This window comes from Medicago sativa, chromosome 8, assembly GCF_051527215.1.
Source record: "Medicago sativa cultivar Bolivia chromosome 8, Bolivia_mono, whole genome shotgun sequence".
NCBI lineage: Eukaryota > Viridiplantae > Streptophyta > Magnoliopsida > Fabales > Fabaceae > Medicago > Medicago sativa.
In genome coordinates, this window is record NC_140756.1 from 6,253,890 (window position 1) to 6,279,585 (window position 25,696).

Genomic DNA, 25,696 nt, shown 5'->3' on the forward strand with positions numbered 1-25,696 from the left:
GAATCGAATAAGCTGTTTGTGCAAAATAGCTTATTTTGTGCAAAATAGCTTATTTTGTGCAAAATAGCTGTTTTGCACAAATAAGTTGTTTTGTATAAATAAGTTGTTTTGAATAAGCTGTTTTGCACAAATAAGCTATTTTGTATAAATAAGTTGTTTCGAATAAGCAGTTTTGTATAAATAAGCTGTTTTGAATAAGCTGTTTTGCACAAATACGTTGTTTTGTATAAATAAGTTGTTTCGAATAAGCTGTTTTGCATAAATAAACTGTTTTGAATAAGTTGTTTTGCATAAATATGTTGTTTTGCATAAATAAGTTGTTTTGAATAAGTTGTTTTTAAAATGAAATTGGAATAAGCTGTTTTGTATAAACAAGCTGTTTTGAATAAGCTATTTTGCACAAATAAGCTGTTTTGTATAAATAAGTTGTTTTGAATAAGCTGTTTTGCACAAATAAGCTCTTTTGTATAAATAAGTTGTTTCGAATAAGCTGTTTTGCATAAATAAGCTGTTTTGAATAGTTGTTTTGCATAAATATGTTGTTTTGCATAAATAAGTTGTTTTGAAAAAGTTGTTTTTTAAAATGAAATCGGAATAAGTTGTTTTGTATAAATAAGCTGTTTTGAATAAGCTGTTTTGCACAAATAAGCTGTTTTGTATAAATAAGTTGTTTTGAATAAGTTGTTTTTCACAAATAAGCTATTTTGTATAAATAAGTTGTTTCGAATAAGTTGTTTTGAATAAATAAGCTGTTTTGAATAAGTTGTTTTGCATAAATAAGTTGTTTTGAATAAGTTGTTTTTTAAAATGAAATCGGAATAAGCTGTTTTGTATAAATAAGCTGTTTTGAATAAGCTGTATTGAACAAATAAGCTGTTGTGCATAAATAAGCTGTTTTGAATAAGCGGTTTTAAAAAAAGTGATCCTAATAAGTTGTTTCGAATAAGCTGTTTTGCATAAATAAGCTATTTTGAATAAGTTGGTTTTTAAAATTAATCGGAATAAGCTGTTTTGTATAAATAAGTTGTTTTGAATAAGCTGTTTTGCACAAATAAGCTGTTTTGTATAAATAAGTTGTTTTGAATAAGCTGTTTAGCACAAATAAGCTCTTTTGTATAAATAAGTTGTTTCAAATAAGCTGTTTTGCATAAATAAGCTGTTTTGAATAAGTTGTTTTGCATAAATATGTTGTTTTGCATAAATAAGTTGTTTTGAATAAGTTGTTTTTTAAAATGAAATCGGAATAAGTTGTTTTGTATAAATAAGCTGTTTTGAATAAGCTGTTTTGCACAAATAAGCTATTTTGTATAAATAAGTTGTTTTGCACAAATAAGCTATTTTGTATAAATAAGTTGTTTCGAATAAGTTGTTTTGCATAAATAAGTTGTTTTGAATAAGTTGTTTTGCATAAATATGTTGTTTTACATAAATAAGTTGTTTTGAATAAGTTGTTTTTTAAAATGAAATCGGAATAAGCTGTTTTGTATAAATAAGCTGTTTTGAATAAGCTGTTTTGAACAAATAAGTTGTTTTGCATAAATAAGCTGTTTTGAATAAGCGGTTTTAAAAAAAGTGATCCTAATAAGTTGTTTCGAATAAGCTGTTTTGCATAAATAAGCTATTTTGAATAAGTTGGTTTTTAAAATTAATCGGAATAAGCTGTTTTGTATAAATAAGTTGTTTTGAATAAGCTGTTTTGCACAAATAAGTTGTTTTGTATAAATAAGTTGTTTTGAATAAGCTGTTTTGCACAAATAAGCTCTTTTGTATAAATAAGTTGTTTCAAATAAGCTTATTTGCATAAATAAGCTGTTTTGAATAAGTTGTTTTGCATAAATATGTTGTTTTGCATAAATAAGTTGTTTTTAATAAGTTGTTTTTTAAAATGAAATCGGAATAAGTTGTTTTGTATAAATAAGCTGTTTTGAATAAGCTGTTTTGCACAAATAAGCTATTTTGTATAAATAAGTTGTTTAGCACAAATAAGCTCTTTTGTATAAATTTGTTTCGAATAAGTTGTTTTGCATAAATAAGCTGTTTTGAATAAGTTGTTTTGCATAAATATGTTGTTTTGCATAAATAAGTTGTTTTGAATAAGTTGTTTTTTAAAATGAAATCGGAATAAGCTGTTTTGTATAAATAAGCTGTTTTGAATAAGCTGTTTTGAACAAATAAGCTGTTTTGCATAAATAAGCTGTTTTGAATAAGCGGTTTTAAAAAAAATGATCCTAATAAGTTGTTTCGAATAAGCTGTTTTGCATAAATAAGCTATTTTGAATAAGTTGGTTTTTAAAATTAATCGGAATAAGCTGTTTTGCATAAATAAGTTGTTTTGAATAAGCGGTTTTTAAAAAATCATTCTAATAAGTTGTTTTGCATAAATAAACTATTTCGAATAAGCTATTTTGCATAAATAAATTGTTAAGAAAAAATTATAATATGAGGCCTTATTAGGCCCACAAATAAATAGATTTTATAGTGGACCCAAATAATTCTTTTCACTTGGGGTGTAGAAAACAATTATGTTGGGTGTAGAAAACAATTATGCACGGTGCATAAGGATCTCCTTATGCATAATAACTTTTGCCCTTGCTACCAACTATAGTTAATTGTCTTTGTACTGCTTTATAAGAAACATTTGACTTTTTTGATTCATTGTATAAATGATGTATTTGGTCTATATTTTATATCAAGTACATTAATCACTCAATGAATCTAAAAAGTCAAATTTTTCTTATAAATAGGACTGCACGTGTAACAGCCCGGTGGGCCCCTCGCAAGGCAAGGCACTGCACCCCCGCACTGCACTGTTACTCACAAGCTTAATCACTAGCCCCCTCACCATACTAGTGTTTTTTGCCTCCCGTGGGAATCGAACCTAGTACCTGGGGATAAGTACTACTTCAATGCATTCCCACTACCAATTGAGCTCAATTGGTAGTGGGAATGCATTGAAGTAGTACTTATCTCCAGGTACTAGGTTCGATTCCCACGGGAGGCAAAAAACACTAGTATGGTGAGGGGGCTAGTGATTAAGCTTGTGAGTAACAGTGCAGTGCGGGGGGTGCAGTGCCTTGCCTTGCGAGGGGCCCACCGGGCTGTTACAGCACGAAATAATTTTTTCCCCAATTTCTCAAGTGTACTTAATTATGGTTGGTTTCATTCTTTCTAATTTTTTATGCATTTCAACAATATATAATAGATAGTAGATGATGGGTAGAGTAGGATAGTAAATAATTGGATGTTATGGTAAAATTGACCTTGATATGTTGTGAGATTTGCATTATCCTACGTCATATTTGAATGTGTTTGTTCACGATCGTCTTTCAAGATATCATATTAATTCATGCCCTCTCAATTTTTTTTATAACCATGTCTGCTCCAACTATAAATTAAATCATGCCAAGGTTGATCCGAAGTCTGATTAAAAGGAGAGGGTTGTGTTAGGCCTCGACAACCAACGTAAGACTTTGTCAAATCTCTATGACATGGACCAAATACAAAATAGTGTGAATGTTAGGTCATTGCCTAAAAGCAACGCGTTGTATAGCTCGAGTACAATGTGTTCTCAAGGGCCCTGCATATCCGCCTGGATGTAGTGAAAATTAAGCAATGGTTCCCATATAGGGGGTATGGTCTCAGGCAGAAAAATGCGGAGGGTAAATCCATCATAGATTTTTCATCGGCTTTTGATCTTACTCTATCTAATACGTGTTTTAGGAAAAGAGATGAGCATCTTGTCACTTATAGGAGTGGGGTGTTGTGTTCTCAGATAGATATCTTTCTTATTAGGAAATCAGACAAGAAGATTTGTTTGGATTGTTATTCATACCTGGAGAGAGCTTAACTACCCAACACAGAGTATTAGTGATGGATGTAAGGGTTAAGAGGAGTGCGAAGAGAAAAAGTCATAGCGGGGCTCCGCGAATCAAATGGTGGCATTTAAAGGGTGAAAAACAAAGGACTTTCCAACACAAGATCTTAGAGGGAGATTTCAGGCAACCATAAGGAAACACTAATGATATGTGGGACAAGATGGTACATGAGATTAAAAAAGTAGTAAAAGCAACGCGAGGAGAATCAAGAGGTGTTGGACCAAAGGGTAAAAAATCTTGGTAGTGGAATGACAGTGTTTCGAGTAAAGTTCAAATCAAAATAGATTGGTTTAAAGATTGGTCTAGGTGTAAAAATGCTGAAACTTGGTATAAATATAAGATAACTAGGAAATAGGCTAAGAAGGCGGTGAGCGAAGCGAGAACTCGAGATTTTGAAGGATGATACCAATCTCTAGGTACCAAGAAGGGAGAGAAATCTATATATAAGCTTGCTAAGGGACAAAAAAGAAAGACAAGAGACCTGAACCAAGTGACATGTATTAAAGATGAAGATGGTGAAGTTTTTGTTCAGAAAAAGATATAAAGGATATATGGAAGAAGTATTTCCACAGTTTATTGACTCTTTTTTGCTTTGAATTGGCTCTTTGCCGGTGAACATGAATTTGCAGACCAACGGATCTGGTGGTCGACAATCGTTCGGACTTGGTAAAGTACTCTCCTTTTCTAGGAATCTACAACTCTCTTTACTGAGCGAGACTCTACCCAGATCTAAAGAATTCGCCAAAGAACCTTCTTCTAACTAGGAGAGTAAGCAAGCTACCGGAAGCGAAGCTTCTGGCTCCCCCTTTTTTTTAATTTCCAATTCCTTCTTTTCGTTCTACTAGTCCATATACGTACGATTCAATATGTCTCACTAGCGAGATCCACCAAAAAGACGGGGGGAAATATGCTAGAAAGAAGGCGAGAAGGAAGCCTTCTCATTTCATTGGCTCGGTCCCTCAAATAGGGTCAAGACCAGAGAGCTACAGGTACACCTGGGGCAACAGAGCACTCACAGGCGGGGTCGGGGCAAGGGCAGCACGTCACGGAAGTTCTCAATACCCGATCCGATAGTTTACGATATATATTTAACAACAACATTCTAAGCTAAGAAAGGATATTTTTAGATGGTCGCCACCTCTCCCAGGACCGGAATGATTATCCCCGCCCGATGGGTCTACATCCATCCCTGAATGTCGTCGGGTACTGTTAACTTCCCCGCCATTCTTGTGTTCGGATTGGGTAGCGTGAAGTAGTTCAGTTTGACCAGGTCTTCTGGAGTCAAAATCTCCCCGCGCGGATGGCATTCTTAGTGAGTACGAATTTAAGCCCTACCTCTATTAGTAGCCTGAGTCCGCCCCTGCTGGATGAATTGCCTTTGGAAAGGATAAAAGAAAGAGACTACTTGCCAAATCGAGAACCGGCTATCCTAAAATCCCTAGTCTAAGAATAGACTGCTTGATTCATTCCCAGAAGTAACGATCTTAATGGCTTTGAAGCCGCTAGGGATGAATCTAGGACAAATATTCTTGGTCAGCTCTCTCGTCTTTCACTGCTAGGTCAGCTAGCCTAAGGATATGAGATTTTACCAGACTCTAACATGCTAGACATCAGAGAGGAGGACCGAAACTCCAACTACCATTGTCGGATTCAAGAGCAGGAGGTAAAAGAGGCGTTGAAAAGGATGAGCAATGGAAAGGCAATTGGGTTGGACAACATACCTATCGAAGTGTGGAAAAGTCTTGGAGATAGAGGAATTGTGCGGCTCACCAAACTTTTTATCGAGATTACGAAGACGAAGAAAATGTCGGACGAGTGGAGATGAAACACTTTAATTCCAATCTATAAGAACAAGGGGATATACAAAATTGCGCGAATTATAAGGGAATTAAACTAATGAGTCATACCATGAAGTTATCAGAAAAGGGTGATTGAACGAAGACTAAGAAAAGAGACTCGAGTTATGGATAACCAATTTGGTTTTATGTCTGAGAGGTCAACTATGGAAGCAACCTACTTACTACGACATCATATCATACCTTAAGTTTGACATTGTTATTGGTTAAAAAACACAACAACCCGATGATAAATTTGGTGGATTGTCGCGATATTAGGGCTCTATAACCTACATTTATTTCACTCAATAAGAATGAATGTTACAAAATTGAGGCATCTTAACTTATTTTTGATAATAAAATTGAGGCAAATGTTAACGAGTGCTTCAGAGCACTCTTTAAGGACCATAAGTAGTACTCCCTCCGGTCACTATTATAAGCAAAACTCTACTTTTTAAATACATTGAATAATGAATGTATCTAGTCTTTATTATAGATTGGATACATTAATTATTCAATGTATCTAAAAGGTGAAGTTTTGCTTATAATAGTGACCGGAGGGAGTAAGTATTTATGAAAAAAACTTGTAATCAACGCATTGGAAATCGAAACATTTGACTTTTTTAAAAAATAATTACTCCCTCCGTCCCTATATCTAAACACCTTTTGCATTTTTCACATTTATTAAGAAAAGTTGTTAGTGTAATTAATGTGTCTATTTTGTGTGTTAATATTACCAAATTATCTTTTGTTTGTATGTGTATTAAATTTGATTTTTCATATTTCAAAACAAATTAGTAGTATTAATTAGGGGTATGTTTAGAAAAAAAATAAATGCATCTAGTAATTTGAAAAGAGGCTTGGACAAAAATAAAGTCAAATATGTGCTTATACATGGACGGATGAATTACTTATTTTAGAAGAGACCTTAAAATTAAAACCATCTTAATCAAGATTCTCAAAAATCATAAATCCAACCTCTGGAAAAATTGAAGTTACCTTCTAGTACCTTCTCACACCCTCTTTGTCATCACTCTTGACATTTTGTGACTTTGTGGATAACAAAACCTAAAAAGGGTTTAAGAACAACACTTCATCTCCAAATTCTAATCCATTCTTTGCTTCATAAATTCTTGTTCACTTCACTCTCTCATCTCATCTCTTATCCATTATCATGGCTTCCACATTCCTCACCTTACCAACAACTCCCTTCCTTCACAAAACCCCCATCGCTTCTTTCTCCAACCAGAGACTCCCAAGTATAATTCTTCTTCTGCTCATAAAAAAATTCAGTTTTTTGTTGACCCATTTCTTCATTTTGATAAATTCTTAACTTTTTTCATCTGGCTATGTTTCAGTTTTGAAGAGGAACTCTTTGAAGGTTAATGCAATTGCCAAAAAATGGGAACCTTCTAAGGTTATTCTAAATACTTCTTTTGTTTTATAGTTTTTTGTTTTTGAAACTTTATATTTTTGTTTTTGTTTCTGAATTTTGGTTATTTTTTTGGATTGCAGGTTGTGCCTCAGGCTGATAGGGTTCTTATTCGTCTTGAGGAATTATCAGACGTATGCCACAATCTTATCCAAAAAAAAAATAGTTTTTTTTTTTTAAAAAAAAAAATTTGGGATTTTGTTTATTCTTAGTGTGCAGAAATTATGAGTAGATTACAGAACTTTATTATTCTTTCATTTGATGTTGTTTGTTGCTAATGTTGTTGCTATTAATATTATTTGTATTGTTGTTGTTGTTGACTTGTTATTGTTCCAATGTTTGGTGTCTGCAGTCTTGAAATAATTACTAGGATAAGTTCAAACCATAGGCTGAATGTTGGATTTGTTTATAGGGATTGTTGGTTTAGCTAACTTGCGGTTTGATGTTGTGCTGTGTCATGATTTTGATGTGTTTGGTGTGTCAATTTGTTGCAAAAAAAATAAAAAATAAAAAACTAAGCTGTATAACATTGGTGGCGTGCCTAATCTGATATATCCTCATTGAATGCCATCAGCTTGGTTTGTTGTTTTATCCGTGAAAACAAGAACACCGATGTTCCCTTATCATTGAGATAACTGCAATCTAAATGCATCATTATATGTTTTTTTGAATTACACATAAGTTATGTAAGAAGGTATTTGCTAGGGAGTTTGTTATTGAAATTCTGTAAGTTTTAATGCTGTGATGCCATACATATAACTTATTGTTATATACTTATCTATGTTTTATGTGTGAATGTGATTTAACTAGTTGTTGGCTTCATCTGTTTTATTATGCTCAGTTTGATTTCGTTATAATGTCAATAAGATATTCTGTAATTGGCAATTATAAATTGGTTAGTGCATGATTGATTGCATAGCTGATTTGTGAATATATTATTTGTGGCAGAAAACAGCTGGTGGAATTTTGTTGCCCAAGTCTGCTGTTAAATTTGAGCGATATCTTGTGGGAGAAGTAAGTATACATATTGCATAGGTACCTTATGTTGTTTTACATCTGAATATTTGTTCTCTATAATAATTTCCTTTTGTATTTGTTTCAGGTCCTAAATGTTGGTGCCGAGGCTGAAAATGTAAAAGCTGGCTCGAAGGTATGTTGTTTTACTATGAAAGAGGTGAAGTAGAAACGGAAAAGATCAAAAGATTAATCTAAAAACTCTCAATTTTATTTTAATGGCTTAATAGCAGTTTTCGCCCCTTAACTTTCACGAAGTTGCGATTTTGGCCCCCTAAGAAAAAAACTACAAAACCGCCCCCTAAGTTTTGCTACTGTAGCAGTTTTGGCCCCTCAAGGCTAAAAAAAATAACACGTGGCACCTCACTTAGGGTGCCACGTCAGCGTAGACCGAGTCAAAATTGGCCTTGGGGGCCAAAACTGCCACAGGTGCAAAACTTAGGGGGCGGTTTTGTAGTTTTTTTTTCCTTAGGGGGCAAAATCGCAACTTTGGGAAAGTTAGGGGGCTAAACTGCTATTAAGCCAATTTTAATAATATGTCAACAATCTTGTGATTAATATTATGTTTTGTATAGTTGACTCAGATTCTGAAAGGACCCTAATTTTACAATGGCAAGCAACTCAAACTTGTGACATAAATCCTAATCCCAAGGTTCAAACAAGTAACCATGAACCCTGGAGTTATTGCCTTATTGGTGATGAAATATGAATGCCAAAACTCCAATTCCCAGTTTACAATAGCAACGTAAGTTACCGATATTCAATGTGGTCTATGGCGGTCCATGGCTGAGAGCCAAGACCCTGCCATACCGGTCGCTTTGTGGCGCTGTCATTTCAGATTATGGCGGAAAATCCCGCCATATCTGCTGAAATTGGGGATGGCGGAGAGCCCAAAACCCCCCATCGATATCTGCCATGGCCGATACTTGACAACACTGCTGATATTAAGAACCAATATTCCCAAATCTGTTAGTTGAAGCTTATAGATGGTTTATCTAGCATGCCCTCTCAAACAGAAGGCCTTTGGACTTAAACCTTGGACAATGCCACTGGCCCACCTTTTGGGCTGATTAGAGTCAACTTATTGACTACTATTTTTAGCAATGAAAGTTTAGGTGTGTTGGGCTCCGGAGGCTCACCAGGGTCAAGACAGGCCTTAAGGCTCAACGAACGTGTACAACGGTGCTTGCATATCACTGACCAAAGAGTCCTCACGCTGGGAGCGGGATATAGCTTTGATACAATGATATCACACTTAAAATATGATGAGAAGGTTAATAATTAATTAGTTGTGAGGTGAAAACCTAAGCAGCTCGTAACACACAGACATATATATTATGTGTATTACTACATTTTTTTATTACAAGAAACAGATAATACAACATCAAATTAGTAATTGTTTTATCTTGGTTTTCGGGTGTCAAACATTGATTACGTTTGAACCTTTTTAACCGGTGATATCTTATTTTTTTTTTGGGAAGGGAAAAAATAAGCAAAACCCTTGAGAATCGAGGTCCGGGAATTGTTTTCGCTACGGGAAGGTGTTAGGCACCCATAACGACTATAGTATCCTATAGGAACCGTCTTTATTTTCTACGCGCGCGCTTTGTTTTTAAATGCTATTTTGAAAGATGATATTAAGCCTAAGAGTTTTCTAAGTGAAGAATTGGAGGGAGAAGAAAGTGTTTGAATTTTGTTTTATTTGAATTGAAGGAATTTTGTTCCTTGCCTACGTACCCGTTTAAGGGATCAAATCCACCGTAGTTCTCTTCCAAAAAATGTTTTTGTTTTTGTTGGTTGATTTTAAGTTTGAAAATTGGAGTTTGAAGAATGAGAGAGAGGCCTCAAGGGCATAAGATTGGAAAAAAAAGTGAGGTGGAATTAGTTATTTTGCAAAAAGGTCTAAGTATGATTAAGATTCATTAAAGTTTGATTAAGAAAATAAAAGAGAAAATCAATGGGATTTTGGATCCCAAGGTTTATTATGAAAAATATTTGTGTGATGTTGTTCATATTTTTTTTTTTGAAAATTGATTTTTCCTAAGCGTAAAACCTAAGCATTCATCTAAACATACAATCCTAAACATACATCTAAACATGCATATCCTAGCCATACATCTAAAGTGAGGTGTGTGCATGTGTCGGTGTTTGTGTCGGTGTACATCGTTAGAGTCCATTGTCCTTTTTACATCATGCCCTAATTTACATTCTATGGTCTTGTGAGAATTTAAAATTGCATGAAGGTAAAGTACAAAAAATCCTAAGTGTTACATTCTAAGCCTTTGCATGAAAATTAAAGTGTAGGAAAATAAAGGAGGAAGATATGAGATGGAAGATGAAATGCTCATGATGTATGACACAAAACAGAGGAAATTGTTAGTAATATGGGGCATAAAGAGATGGAGATATAGGTAAGTAAGATGACCCTAACAAAGTGACAAAACTTAGCAAAACAAATAGCAAAATATGCCTAAAAGTTCACCACAATAACAAGGCAAACATATGACCCATAATCCTCATATTATGACCACTTTACAAAGTATTTTAGTTCAGTTTCCAACACAAGAATTATGAGGAAATATCAAGCCAAACCTTGTAGCACACTTTAGGCATATTTTACACTTTATTTTCACAAGAATACTCTCATTACTTGCAAAACAAGGAATTGACAAATCCCATTCACAAACAGTAAACACAAAGATGCAAATTAATGACAAGCACATCACAAGGTTACACAACAAGCACATGCATCAATTGGACACAAAATCATGCCAAAACGTAGCAAAAACTTGCAAGAATTTAACAAGAAAGACATCCAAAGCACAAGCCACATCATATACATCTTTTATCAATTTTAACATGTAAAATGCTCACAAAAATATCAAGAAACACACTAAAGATACTCAAGAATTTTTAGACATTTTTATAAAAGGTTTTTGAGTCAAAAGAGGTGCAAGAAACAAGACCAACGTACGAAATAGCAAGAAAACATGAAAGGGAAACAATCTGCGCAGAATTCAAGCCCAGGCCCAAGGGAATATGGATCCTGGACTATCCAAACGTATCAGGGACGTTGGATTGATCCAGGATCCTGAAACCCTAAATCAGACGATTGAGAATGAATCAGGACTGAACCAGGACTGGACCGGTCCGGTCCAGTGGTTTATAAATAAGCAAAGGGACCGGTCCAGTTCATTCCTCCCTTTCCTTTCTCTTACTAAACTAAAACTAGAGAGAGAGAGTCTGCAAGTGACTCTCTCTTCTCCGACGAGGCCTCTTGTCTCCGACGTGGTGGCCAGTGGTGGCGCCGCCACGTCGGAGTTCCAATCTACTCCGATCTGAAAACCAAACACATCCTCTTCAAGCTCTTTCTCTTCTCTTTATGATTTCGAAACTATTTTTTTGAATGGAGGCTTAGATCGGAGTAGATCTGCAACTGAACCACTCGGTTTTGAGTTTTTCAAATCTCTTCGAAATCTTTTGAAACGAGGCCTTAATCTATGTTATTTTCTCTGCTGATGATGACTTTGAACTCGATTTTGTAAAATGAACGGTGAATTTTTGCAGATCTAAATGTTAGGGTTCGGTTTCGAAGTTTTTTGAAAGTTTTTTTTTTGGAATATATTGAAACGAAACCCTAAACTGAACTGCTTTACTCACTTATGATGATTATAAGCCTCGTTTCAAGAAATAAACGGTGAATCTTTGAAGATTCACATCTTTAGGGTTTCGTTTTCAAAGTCCTTCGAACCTTTTTCGAAGTTCTTCTTCAATTCACCGTTTATTTGTGTTTGTGGATCTTCGTTGAGCTTTTGCGATGAAAACGAAGGGGTTTTTGAGGATTACCTGGTTTTACTTGGAGATTCGAACAAAAGATCCTTGTTGAAGCTTCTGGTAAGTTCTGGAACCGAAAATAAATCGGTAATCTTCTTCTTCTTCTTCACTGGTTCAAAATTGCTTCAATCCCTCTTCTTCTCACCTCACAAACCCTCTGTGATCGTCCAATTCATTGCATTTGTGACGAATTTGGGCTCGAATTGCAGAGGAAGAGATTCGATGATGATGATTCGATCTTGAATCACTGAGAATCGCAATGAAATTTACCCAATTGATGATGAAATTGATCTCTGGAATTCTAGGGTTTGAGAATTGTTCTTCGTGTTCTTGGAACTTTCGTTTTTGATCGTAACAGAATGGAGAGAGAATATGAAATCTGTTTGTGTGATGTGGCTTCTCGTGATTGATTCTTGCACTGCATTGATGAATTGGCTCCTTTTATAGGCTGCCAAGTGGCCTTGGTGGCCAATGGTTGCTTGCCACCTGTCTGGACTTGTAACTAATTCGAAACTGGACTAAATTTGGGACCTGAGGACCTTCCTGCAATTTTTAAGACTTTGGGACGAATCTGCAATTTTTGGAAGTTAAGGACCAACCTGCAATTGACCCAAAAAAAAGACTAAAAACAAAAGTTTGACTTTAAAGGACTAAAATGTAAATTGAAAAAGAAAGAGGAAAAGAAAAAAAAATAAAAGGAGGAAAGGACCAAAGTGCAATTTGCGAAAGCAAAAGGACCAAAATGCAATTTAGAAAAAAGGTTTAGGGACTAAAAAATGAAAATAATAATAAAATTGGAATAAAATTGGTAAATTCGAAAAAACGTAAAGTGAAACGATTAAAATTGACAAAACGGACTAAAACGAACCAATGGCTTAAATGAGGTACTTTAAAGTAACCTCTATCTGCCGAAATTTCGTGTGAAATGACCAAAATGCCCCTGGGGACTAAAACGACTAAAAATGACTCAGATGCAAATTTTAAAATGGATTTTTAACAGAGAATTGAAGCGAGAGTTTACACAAGCAATTTAAAAGACTCAGAGACAAATTTTAGGGGCTAATCAGGGTTTTAACACTTGAAAAGACTAAAATGCCCCTAGGGGCTAAACTGACTTAAAATGACTTCAAATGCAATTTTTAAAATGGGTTTTGACATGAGATTGAAGCAAGACTTATTCAAACCAATTGAAAAGACTCAAACAATTTTTCAAAGATTGAAAGAAATTCTAACATAGGAAATGACTAAAATACCCTTTCTCATGAATTTTGCAAGTAATATTGAAATAAAATGCAGAGAAAGATGTAATTGATCAGAGACATATCAAATGACTTGACATGCAAGAAAAGAAGAATTGAGTTAGTATTTTTAGGTCCAAAATTAGGGTATAATAGTAATTACTGCAAGAAAATAGATCAAATAAATTTTTTGTAATATACACACATTTTGTAATATGAGATATTTCGGGAAAATGTGATACATCATTTTTGAAGGTTATAGAACAATTTTTGTATTATTAGACATTAGTTCAATCATTATGGTAATTTGTTGGGCTAAATGATAAAATCATACGAGCACTAAGTGCGCCTTGTGATAGCAAGATCTAACAACTTGGAAGTCTCTTTTGTTGGGGTGAGGATTCATTGGTTTTGCAATTAACACAATGTTTCTGTTAGATTCTTATGCAGTTTCCCTTATCCGCTTCTTCAAAATTGTGTTATTTTGCAACTCTGTTTGGTTCTATTATTTGTACAGTAACTATCTGGTCCACATAGTTCTTAACTTGTGGAGTCATGAGTTCACCTTCCCAAGTTATGAACTTGTTCATAAGCTCACCCTTCAGCAGACGAATTTGTGTCTAAAGAAATTTTCAGGCACTAAAGCAACAGAAGTAGTAACATTTTTTAAGAACCACGTTCGGGATACTTATTATACTGTTAATTTATTAATCAAATGACCATGGTTTCTATTATCGCTTTGTTTTAATGTGTCTAAACTTGATAATATAGAGGAAGTTAGAGATTCACTTATTTGCATGCCATGCGGGTAGTGGTGTGCAGGGGCAACATATTACTTTTGGTTCAAATGACGAAATAAAGGAAAATAGTTAGTGGTCTATGATTGAGTCAATTGAGCTTGCTTGATTTCATTCCATATTTAAATTATAATCATAATTATTCTTTTGCAGGTACTATTCACCGACATAAATGCTTATGAGGTTAGTCACTTAAAAATATTTGTACTTATGTATAAAGGTTTTCTATTTTTTAAATGAATTAATCAATGTTGGAAGAAATAGTTATATCTGAAGAACAACTTTTGTGGGAAGTATTTGAGCAAGTGCTATTTGGCAAGCATAGAGCAATTGTTATGCCAACCAGGCAACCACACTGCTTTCTTGAGAAAAGAAAATTGATAGAATTCTAATTTGTAACTCAACGGTCGTTTTCATCATTAATAAATAATAAATATTGGTCTAATTGTTTTTCAGGTGGATTTGGGGACTGATGCAAAGCACTGCTTCATTAAATCAAGTGACTTGTTGGCCGTCGTTGAGTAGGGTTTGGCCGCTTTGTGAGACAAAGAGCAGCAGCCTTTTTGATAATAATGTATTCATGGCAAATGTATTAGGAGTAGAATGAACTGTTATCAATCATTGGTCTTAAAGTATTCTTTGTTGACATTCCTTGGGGAGTTTTTGATTCTGCAGATGCTACGAGCTCTGCTTTTTTCAATATTGCTGGGTATAATTTTAAGTTTCGATTTGAAATTATATTTATACTCAGTTGTGTTCGTGATATTATACTATTCTTCTTATCTCCTTCAGTGACGTAATGATACCTTTAGGCTGGAGTTGGAAATCCTTGTCTCTTTTTAACATTAATCAAAATCCTTGGTTTTTTTTTTAATTCCAATTGTTGATCAGTTAACAAATGGCACAACTCTGCAATACTCTTTGAATAACTCCAAGTGACAAAATGTTTCGTTTTGGATTGTTAATCGTTTCCACTTGATTTGTTAGATCAACGTTTCTTCGAACAACTTCAACATGAGAATCCGCTTGACTATTTACTCTTTGAATTATTATAGCAGCAAATGACTATATTAATTTTGCTGGCAAATGTAGATAATCATGCGAATAATAACGATATCCAATTGAATTTTCCTTGTGTTTCTATCATGTACCAACTCTAATTGAACTTGAATTTGGTAGCTGTGAGAATCAAAAGAGATGAATTTAATGGTTCTCAAATCCTTTTGATGACACTACATAGATGTGCTTAACTGGTACTGGTGAAGGGCTTCCAAGTTGTTGTTTCTGATGATTGTCATAACAAGAACAATTAATGGGTATCTGTCTCACTTTCTAGGTTTCATTTGGCTACTATCTGTCTCACTTTCTAGGTTTCATTTGGCTACTATGGATCGAAATGGGAAACAACTTTACTTGCATAAGGATTCTAACTCATCTTCTTGTTGTGACTACAAAATTTATCTGGCATAAAAGATGTTATCTTTGTCTTCTTGATCCTCAGAGCTAATGGTTCCAACTTGCTTTCACCAATGTGTAGTTTGAGTTATAAATTGCTTTATTAATTACTTTAGGTTTATGTTGAAATTTGGGGCCTAACTTATTCTTACAAAACCGGCTTGGAATAAACTCTGAACAAGCTTCCTATCTAACCGATGTGAGACTAAATCCACCCCCTCAAAGACAATCCAACATAATGCAACTAGGGGCGGATCGCAATAAGGTGGAATTACCAACACACCTCCTATCGCAATTAAGGTGGGATTTCCAACAGTTTATTACTTAACTATGTTGGTAGCTAGCCAATATTATTAATGCAAAAAAATTATCTTTATGACTTAACTATAGACCTTTGAATGGCAGGTTTAGGTTTCAAGAAATGCAATCGCATGACATATTTAAACATTTCTTTGTCTATTTGCCATGAGTTGCTTTAAGGTTGTGAGCACGTCAATAATTTGATTTTAATTTTTGCATTAGAGAAGCATTCAAATATCATCTGCATATTAAGCAAAAGTTCTCATCTAATTCATAGTTTCCCTATGCATAAATATGTCTCAATCAATGGAGAAATATTTTATTCCCCATACTAAAAAGTCAACTTCAAAAAACCTCGTTAACCTTTATTTGATCCATAAAATTATGGAATAGTGATAAAATTGTACCAAAAATAAAAATGTCACCAAAGTAACAAGAAACACACACTGATGATGAGGTGTCTTTATGTAGTTATAAATACATGTGCGTAATAAATAACACAACAAGCACCAGTGGTCTAGTGGTAGAATAGTACCCTGCCACGGTACAGACCCGGGTTCGATTCCCGGCTGGTGCAACCTTGGAGAGCTATGATGAAAAATATTTGTGATGTTCGGTAACATCACCTATCCTGACAATGGGATGAGAAAAATAGCCTCTGAGCTCTCCTATTTTTTATTTTTTTACCACACACTGCTTCATTTTTTAACGAGACTTTTTGGCTGTTGAGATTTATGACTTTTGTGAACATTAAGGGCATTATTTTATGAATCGTGGTCATTTTAATTATTTTGCATTATTTTATGTAAGGTATATGAGCATTAAGGGACTGAAAGCATAGAATACAATCACTAATGTGTGCATCATTTTGGTTTCAACACAAGAGTATGGAAATATTTCTAAAAAGTCTCTAACTCTGTCAAATTTTAGGTATTCAAATAATATTAGAGAGTTTCATGCAAAGTCATTTGGTAGTTTATTCAAAACTATATGCAAGGCCTTAAAACATTACAAATGACCAAAATATGGTTTAGACATTGAATCACATTCACATGAGTTCCTGTTGCAATTAAATTTTCAATATTGTTTCTTTTTGAATTTTTACTATGACAATTAAAAATAACAAAAGTGTAATTGGCTTTGAATCATTGATTACAATCCAACTAAACATAACTCCTAAGTTGATACTACAAAAATCAACTAACTCATTTTGGTATTCTAAAATGAACGATGCATGGAACATACATGTCACCCTCTTGCATTAAAAAGTGTCATGCATGAAAGTTACAAAAATGGTGAAGATTACTTTCAGTTAAAACTCGTATAAGCGCAATTCAACCATCCCTTCATTCCTTTTTGGTGAATACCAAGCAACAATTTTTCCAGACTCCACATCGCTAGCCTTAGGGTCTATGTAGAAATTCAAGCTGCAAATGAAATCTTCAATGGAGATCCCATGTTTCCTGTTCAAAGAATCAATCGAAATTCTGGAATCTGCTCGAAATACAACTGGACCTGCAACCTACAATTAGACATTTCGAAAAACAGCCTTAATATTGTATTTTCATTTCTGAATCATAGCTATGGTGGACCAGCTGTGATAAACCGATCCGGAACACAATGCCAATTTCAGTATATTGAATTAATCAACATTTCACTGCGGCATTCTATCCGTTCCTCCTTTTTCATTTGAATAGTATAGCCAAGGTGTCTACAATCATGGCATAAACAAGATTATAACTGTAAATGTACAACTTCAAGTTTTGTTTATTGTATAAGCTATAATATATGCTTGTGTAGAGGTCAATATCAATAATTATAATCCTCTTCCTACTCCGTAAAAATTCTTTACAGTTACTGAACTTGTTTTTGATTAAGACTCCGTTTAAATTGATTTATTTGAGTGTACTTATCAGCATAAACATTTGTGACTGGTTGGGGGAGTTTATGGGAACAACTTATGGCATTTCCATAAGCTCTCCAAGGTAGCTTATGAAAACAGACTATAGTTTATGTGAAAACAATTTGACTATTAAAACAGACTATAGTTTATGTGAAAACAATTTGACTATTTTATCTTTGCTGTAGAAATAACTTATACATAAGAACTTATATGATAAGCGCTTAAGCTATAAACGCTTAATTCAGTTGTTTATCCAAAAATGGCCTAAAGACACCTAAAGATAGTTGCTCTTATCAAGGAAAATGTGTACCTGTTGTTGAAAGATTAAGTTAAGCCGGGGTGAGGCTGACAGTTGTTCAATAACGTCAGCACTAGAACTCTTGAAACCATTCAGAATTTTCTTCGCAAGTCCGGAAGCTGAAGATATATCTAGACGAGCATCTACCCGGGTTAAGTCCCCAAACTTCTTTGTGAATCTTCCTTGCTGAAAAGTATAGCAAACTGAACCAAAAATTTCGGCATTAAATCTAGATCTCTTTCTTCTCTTTGACACAGCTGGATCCTCTCCCGAATCAATAAGGTTCTTCCCGTTCCAAATCCAGGAAGCACAGGAGCTACCTGAATTTATTATGAACCATAACAAAACAAAAATAATTATAACATAATTGCCGTAATGTCTAGCGAGCTAACAACCATCAATTCACCGATGACGAAAAAAGAGTTTGTATGAAAATCAAGGGAATTTTATGAAATGCAGTGAAAGAAATTCCTTGAATCCATTCATATTGATTCCATAAGTGAGGGAGTTTGTAACTTATAAGAACCTATTATTAGCATGTCTAGATTTTGCTTAATTTTCGGGGAACCAAGTAGTTTGTAACATAATGAGTTTAAGTTAAGAACAAATCTTTCGAAAGAAACCGAGTTTGATAGAACTAGTAAATTCAAAGGTAACACTGTATTATTGGACTGGAAAGTGATGATCTAGAAGCTCTTACAATGGTGAAAACATAAAATGAAATGCATCAACCAGAGTTCTACGAACTCCTAACCAGAGCTAGGCTCCTAGACCAGAGAAAATTTCTCTCCTAACAAACTCTTAAAAAACTTTCCCAATGACTCACTCACTAGGCTTCCCTCTCTTTTATAAAAAAAATGTTCCTAAAACTCAGGGGATGTCCCAATAAACTCTTATTGGATTAAGGCCCAAACCCAGGGTCCTATCAGAGTTTGAATCATGACTGAAACAATCATTGGTCAAACTTTACTTACCTCCCGTCCGAATTCCGGATTACCAGATCCCCTTTCCCCCTTTCCCCTAGGGACCAGAGGTTAAGACCAAAAAAATCAACACAATAAATCTCAGGTCACTTGATTCTATCTTAGAATAGATCAGAGTGCTCAAGATGATCCCATCAGAGTGATTTTCATATTTGATTATACTTCCTATTTCATTTACTATTTGATTAAGGATTAAAAGTCCGGTACTATGATAAAAAGGATAAGAGTTTATGTTTTGTATTTGTATAACGTCACAACACATGTATCAATATATTTTTATTACATTGTAAGTATTCCTTAACTATGTTCTCCTTTTTCTTTACCTAATCCTATAATTCTAGCAAAAAAAGAGAGAATAAAACATAAAAGGGATAAACTTAAAAATGATGTATGAATGAAAAAAGTTTGACAAAAGCAAGCAAACCGAACCATAAAAATGAAAAAGAGTGGTTGCCGAGTACACAAACATACTAATGGATTCTCAATTCAAACAGTAACGACAGCATTAATCAAAAGAATTTACCAATAATTCCAGATACTGCTGCATGAGGTACCATAAGTCCGTGGTAATGTGGAAACAAGCCTTCGTATTCCTCCTCAGTCTCCGTGTTTCTCCAGAGGTACTTGATCTTATCATAAGTAACAGCCGCCTTGGCACATAACCCTGGCAGTAGAGACAGCGGTGTGTCGCTATCAGTTGCATTAGTAGCCTGAGGACTACCGTTGTTCTTATGCATCCCAAAGCGGTATCGCAATCCCCGACGAGCCGCAAGGGATGCCAAATCAACTGATATAGACTCAGGAACATCCCAGTATCTTCCTTTGTGGTCAACAAACAACTGAGGCCATGCTGCCTCCACTGTAAGATCGTGATCAGAAAGCTGCAAGAAATGTTGTCTTTTGAGATGATTCATTATATCAACATTTTAATATCTTATCAAATTTTCATAATTTTTTAGAACTTGAACAATTACCAAACCATTGCATGATCCAATTTATAGTATTATGAGTTGCAGCATATTTTTCAATTTCAGAAAAGGAATGAAAACAGTTTATAAATAAAATACATGCAAAACACACTCAACATTTTGAGAGTATAAAGGAAGTCTATCATGGTAGACTGTCCACATCAGATAATGAAAAATAAAGAAAAAGTTGTTAAGTTTGTACCTCCTGAAAAAACACCACTTTTTTGCGGCGCTTTTCTTTTTCACCATGGCCCTCTAAACCAAACAACACAGATGTTGAAGGAGATAAAGCAAACTGTGAGGTTAACCCATATGAAAAAAGTGACTTGTCAATGAAATGCTTTGCAACGTCCTTAACTGTGGAGAGATTGAATTCAGCAGCATTACGAATCTCATTTTTAATATCAACTATCATTTTCCTAGGACGGAATTGTCCAGTTGCTGCAAGCCACCTATATCGACCATAATTAAGCTGTATGAGTGCATTAAAAAGTTGAGATTCACCATGATGTTTTATAGATTACATAAACATGGTAAATCAATATCATTATGAGTACGTTGATAAGTGGAGCTCTGTTTATATTGAACCTAATATAGTGAAATAAGAAACATGAAATTATTGAATGACAGTGAGAAGACAGTGTAAGTATAGATTGAGTATGAAATTTTAGAGTTTCGAGTAAAAACATTTAAACAATGAAGCACCGACACAAACACAGATATTGGACACAACACCAACACAAGGCACCAGTAATAATATGAGACAATGTAAGTAATAATATGCAACTAAACATGTGATGCCGTGTTGGTGTCAGACACGAAACGTATCAGACACTAAGACATGCCTTTAATCTGAAGTGTCAGTGCTACATAGTATTTAGAAGTAGAATGTATAAACACAACCAATATATGAAGTACGATATCTAAGCATAACAAACATAACCTTATACTCCCTTCGTTTCAAAATGAGTGTCGTTTTAGGTATTTACACACATATTAAGAAATGCAATGATTAAAAGAAAAAGAATGGTTATTTTACCAAATTATCCTTATTAACTATTGGTTAGTTTTAAAAGTAATACTTTGGAAGTAGTGTGCAGAGTATTAATTGGAGGGTACAATTGAAAAGAAAAAGTTATTATTGCATTGGAAACTGAAAGCGACACTCATTTTGAAACAATTTTTTTTGGCTAAAGCGACACTCATTTTGAAACGGAGGGAGTATTAAAGAAGATAAATTAGTAGAACCGAAACTAATGATCAAAACATAGACTATTATAGACTAAAGTACTCATATTTATCAAAAGATAACAAAAGAGATTACAAAAACATTTAGACTATGAAGCACCGACACGAACATGTATATTGGACACACTCCTTGAAAATAACCAACAACTCCTATTTTTTATTCAAGAAATGAGAATTGGATTATACACTATCAATTTGTCAATTGCAAGCTACACACAATGAATAAATTTCTGTTTCCCTCTTCTTTTCTATCAACATAAGAAACTGTTTAGCTTTTCATTCATTTGGTCCCATTCAAATTCAAATTACACACACACACACACACACCCCACCAACAACAAAATCAAACATCATATAAATTTTTTCTTCAAAAAAGAAGCAAAACTGCAAAAGCATTAGCTTTCTCAAGTGCTAAAAGATCAGAATTTTTAAAAATACCCCCATCAAAGTAAGAAATTGAAACCCCTACTTCCCCCCATTTAAGCCATTCAATAGCCCCCACCCAAAAGAAATAATCCAATTTTTAAAGAAGCATAACAGAAAAACAGAAAAATTAAAGACAGACCCACAAAAAACAAAAACCACCCTTTAAGCTTATAGCTTATAAGCTCATATGACAAAAAAAGGACCTGTTTATTAACATTTTTTTCTCACGAGCTTATAACTTCTCGTTTTTCCTCTCAATTTTACCCGTCATCTTACTTGAAAAAAGTTAAATATTAATTAAAAATGTTTGTTTTATGTCATTTCATATTTATAAGTTAGTCCAACGGCTAATTTTACCAAACATTACAAATTCAATCAGCTATCTTATCCCCATAAGCTACAAGCTAGCTTATAAGCTATTCATATAAGCTCATTCGCCATAACCTAGCTTATTAACTATCCACAATTTCTTGCCAAACATAGCCTAAATTGTCTAAAGTTTCATTTACCATCATGCTCAAGTAAATTAAAGTACATACAATATCAAACTCAACTAAAAAAAAAAAAATCCAATTTTTAAAGAAGCATATAAAAAAAACGGAAAAAATGAAACAACCCATTATGATTAAAATGTTTGAAATTCTATTGAAACTACATAAACATGAAAATGAAGCAAAACAAGATAGTGAAAGAAAGATTACCAACGATGACCAGTGAAATCAAGGAGAAGTGACTGAAATGAAAAGGAACCATACTCCTTCTTGGGAGAAGGAGCTGAGGAAGGGATAATGCCAAAGGGAAAATGATGAGTGATATGAGGGAGTTGTTGATGGCGATAGAGTCTGCTGGAAACTGAAGCGTCAAGAGGAATAGGGTCACCAGGAACAAACTTGGCCCAACCATCGAGGTTTTGTGGAGAGGAAATGTTTAAGTCCCAGAATGATGAATCAATGGCTGTTCTGAGCCTAGCCATTGATGATGATGATGTTGTGCGGGAGACAGCAACAAGAACAAGAATGAATGAAGTGAAGTGAAGTGAAGAGGTTTTGTTTTGTTGAGGTTTAACCTCTCTGTTGCTTATCCACAACACTACACAAAAACATTAAACAAAACAAAAACAAAACTGAGTGAATTTTCCCATTTACACTGTTTTCGCTTTTTTTTTTTTTAACATTTACCGGCAAAACAACAAAGATTTTAACCGCAGAACAATAATTACCGATCAAGGAATTTAAATAAGGTGGGTAAAGATTTCTTCTAATTTGATGAAGATCTTCAATTTGAATCCATTATTGTAAATGCAAGCACGTTGAGTGTATTAAGTGAGAGTTTTATCATACTCAATTTGAAATATTAATTTTTTTGAAAGAATTTGAAATATTAGTTGCGTTTAAAGATATTCACTTCGTATATATAAAAAAAAAAAAAAAACAACTATCAAGTTGTGACCGAGGTTGCAATTTTACACAAAAGAAGAAGAAACAACGTTTTAAAAATAGAATTAGATATTGATTCAACGAGATCTCTAACTCATGGTTCAATCATCTTAAAAATTAGAATGATTTTGTGATTAAACCGATAAAATAACCGAACCATAGTAAAGGTAACCAGTTCCGATTCGATTTTTGAAACATACTTAAAAAATGAAATGTTATATTTTTTGTACAAAAATGAACGAACAATTAATAATCACGCCTTTTGAGAATGTAAATATAATTTCAAGAAAATGCTAACAAGTATCTGAATCAAATGTCTTGAAAATTATGTGGTCAACTCTTTAAAAAGTCTATAAAATACTCCCTCTATATTCTATTATACATTATGTCACTTTGAAAAATATATTTGTGTTTTATTATATGTTAATTGATAAAAAAAATACACCATTAATGTTTTTTTTTCCTTTCATATCCTTTACTATTTTTTCGAGAGAATATCCTTTACTATTCTTTTTTATAAAATCACTCATTATTATTTTTTTTTCAATAAGAAATTAACTAAATTTTTTAATATGTGAGACATGTAAATTATTTGATTAGTTATTTGAATTATTGGTTAATCAATTCCGGCTTATATGCCTTTGTAATGTGAATTGTAAGATTCCTACCAACATAGTGGTCAATAGACTCGTGCCTTACATTGCTAAAATAATTTCTCCTTCTCAAACTGATTTTGTATCCAAGATAAATATAAGTGAGAATGTTGTCATTGCTTAGGAGATGTTTCATACTATTGAGTATGACTAAAATTAGAGGCGAAATTCTCTATTTTAGAATCAAAGTTGATCTTGCTTAGGTGTAAGATCGCATCAAATATTATTTTATTTATAAAAATGACCCTTCTATTTTGCATCTTGTGTTTGAAGATAATGTCCTTCTCTTCATACAAGCACCTACAAAGAATATTACAATGGTGATGAGTGTCTTAAACAAGTTTTTCTCTCTATTAAGGCAACAAGCTAATCACGACAAATTCACTATTTATTTTTCTAGAAGATAGAAGTGGAGACTCTCAAGTAGCTATGAAGTATATCTAGTTTTAGCGAAACCGTGACCCCTAAGACACTATCTTGGAGTTCTCTCTTTGGGAAGAACTCCTAGGCATCATGATTTTAGGTATTTATAAGAGAAGTGTGGGGTGGGAGTGGGGGTAGGGGCGGGGGTGGGGTGCAGTTGACCTTATTTTCTGCTAGACTCTTTTTAGGTGTTGATAGAAAAAGGTTAGTGTAGCCCATTCTAACTCACTTTTCTTACTAGATCCCCTAGAGCCGCCACCTCCACTACTTTGGTAGTGATCCGTCAACATATATGTTGTTGTTGTTTGGTTAGTGTAATAGACACCTTTTCCTTGTTTTTCCCTTCTTTCGTCCTTGTAAAATCCTTTTCATATTCGACCATTTTCATCATTGTTGATGTAGTTATTGTTTGTGCTTGTCGTTCTCACCTTCACCCATACCTCCCTCCACTGTAATCTCTCCTCCTCAGTTCGTTTTTGGTCATCTAAAAGCTGGATCTGGTACTTCGGAACCTCCACTGTTGTCACCCCCTATTTTAAATATTGTGGTTTTAGTTGTTTGTTGTTTTACTAGCTTTCCTAGTTTTTCTCCTATATCTAGTATTTTCAATTCAACCTGTTGCTTGGCTTCATCTTTTTCCCTTTGTTTTGGATCTGGATACGTTTAATAGACCCACTTGGTTGTTGTTTGTATGTGAGTTGGGTTTCTTTCCTAATATCAATTTTGCAGGTTTCTCAAAGAGTTGTGGAGTCCAAGCTTTTTGGTGCAGGCTGTTTGTATGTGTGGAATCCAACCTTGATTGTGCAGGTTCAAACTTAGATGCTATAGTCTAAGGCTTGATTCTAAGACTTTCACTTTGTGTTGGTGCTGTATCTCCATAGCTTCCATTGGTGTTTTGTTTTGTTGTTCTTTATTTCAATTTTCTATTTAGGATGTGGTACTGTATTGGGTCTTTGCTGCCCTCTGTAGTGGATACTCATTCTTAGCTAAGGCTATGTTACCATGATATGTTAGATGTATAAGTCAGGAGCAAATCATGTGCTTAAGAGATGTATTTGTTAGACTTTGCAGTAATTATATACTTTACCCCAATAGTGGGTAGTTTTCTACACATGATGTAATCACTAGCTTTTTTTTTTGGTACAAAAGAGGGCCAAAGGCCCAAAGAAGAAAGAAAAACTAAGGAGCTAAATGTATATTTCTAGGAATACAAGCCCCAGAAATATCATCAAAAAGGAATCTTCGAAGCTCACTAGGAGGAGTCTCTAAAACAAGCAAATTCCAAGAATCCAAAGAAAAACTGAAGTTTGCTAGCCAGTCAGCACATCTGTTGCCTTCACGCCAAGTGTGAATAACTTGAGTATGTCAATCTCGTCGAAGAATCTCTTGAATACGTCTTATCAAGGAAGGAATGACTCCATTGATCTTGCAATTGTTAGAAACCATATCGACAAGCACCTTCGAGTCACTCTCTACTATTAAATGAGATAGACCTTCTCTCCATGCCATGTCAAGCCCAATATAGAGGCCCCACATCTCAGCATGTAACGCGTCACATGCTCCAATTTTGCGACTAAA

General features: G+C 34.1%; 2 protein-coding genes and 2 non-coding genes across 5 annotated transcripts; 3 read left to right on the top strand and 1 right to left on the bottom strand.

Annotated features, from left to right (window-relative positions):
• Positions 1-6,630: 6,630 nt before the first annotated feature.
• LOC146896459 (10 kDa chaperonin 1, chloroplastic-like) lies at positions 6,631-14,851 on the top strand. Of its 2 annotated transcripts, XM_085737909.1 has the most exons (7): positions 6,631-6,969; positions 7,069-7,127; positions 7,226-7,276; positions 8,091-8,156; positions 8,245-8,292; positions 14,179-14,208; positions 14,482-14,851. In XM_085737909.1, exons 1-7 carry the CDS (start codon positions 6,885-6,887, stop codon positions 14,548-14,550), a joined length of 408 nt encoding a protein of 135 aa, XP_085594035.1. In that variant the 5' UTR covers positions 6,631-6,884; the 3' UTR covers positions 14,551-14,851. The 2 variants fall into 2 exon arrangements, with proteins under 2 accessions (XP_085594035.1, XP_085594036.1); XM_085737910.1 differs by lacking the exons at positions 14,179-14,208; positions 14,482-14,851 and adding an exon at positions 8,682-12,784 and having other exon boundaries at positions 6,695-6,969; positions 8,245-8,368.
• Positions 14,852-16,286: 1,435 nt separating this feature from the next.
• On the top strand, positions 16,287-16,357 carry TRNAG-GCC (transfer RNA glycine (anticodon GCC)). Its single transcript has one exon. It is a non-coding gene; the product is annotated as a tRNA-Gly (tRNA).
• An 8-nt stretch (positions 16,358-16,365) lies between these two features.
• Positions 16,366-16,446, top strand: LOC146896461 (small nucleolar RNA snoR114). Its single transcript, XR_015024436.1, has one exon. It is a non-coding gene; the product is annotated as a small nucleolar RNA snoR114 (small nucleolar RNA).
• Positions 16,447-16,809: 363 nt separating this feature from the next.
• Positions 16,810-22,638, bottom strand: LOC146896462 (TRIGALACTOSYLDIACYLGLYCEROL-like protein). The gene is made up of 5 exons (XM_085737911.1): positions 22,308-22,638; positions 20,135-20,384; positions 19,488-19,845; positions 17,994-18,301; positions 16,810-17,302 (listed from the first exon to the last, which is right to left on the bottom strand). The coding sequence occupies exons 1-5, from the start codon at positions 22,577-22,579 to the stop codon at positions 17,093-17,095; spliced, it is 1,398 nt and encodes a 465-aa protein (XP_085594037.1). The 5' UTR covers positions 22,580-22,638; the 3' UTR covers positions 16,810-17,092.
• Between the last annotated feature and the right edge of the window lie 3,058 nt (positions 22,639-25,696).

Coding starts and splice junctions, on each gene's coding strand:
- LOC146896459 (XM_085737909.1), top strand. CDS start 6,885: ATGGCTTCCACATTCCTCACCTTACCAACAACTCCCTTCCTTCACAAA. Junction 7,277..8,090: donor GTCTTGAGGAATTATCAGAC/GTATGCCACAAT, acceptor TATTTGTGGCAG/AAAACAGCTGGTGGAATTTT. Junction 8,293..14,178: donor ATGTAAAAGCTGGCTCGAAG/GTATGTTGTTTT, acceptor ATTCTTTTGCAG/GTACTATTCACCGACATAAA.
- LOC146896462 (XM_085737911.1), bottom strand. CDS start 22,579: ATGGCTAGGCTCAGAACAGCCATTGATTCATCATTCTGGGACTTAAAC. Junction 20,385..22,307: donor GATTTCACTGGTCATCGTTG/GTAATCTTTCTT, acceptor TGGTCGATATAG/GTGGCTTGCAGCAACTGGAC. Junction 17,303..17,993: donor ACTTAATCTTTCAACAACAG/GTACACATTTTC, acceptor GTCTAATTGTAG/GTTGCAGGTCCAGTTGTATT.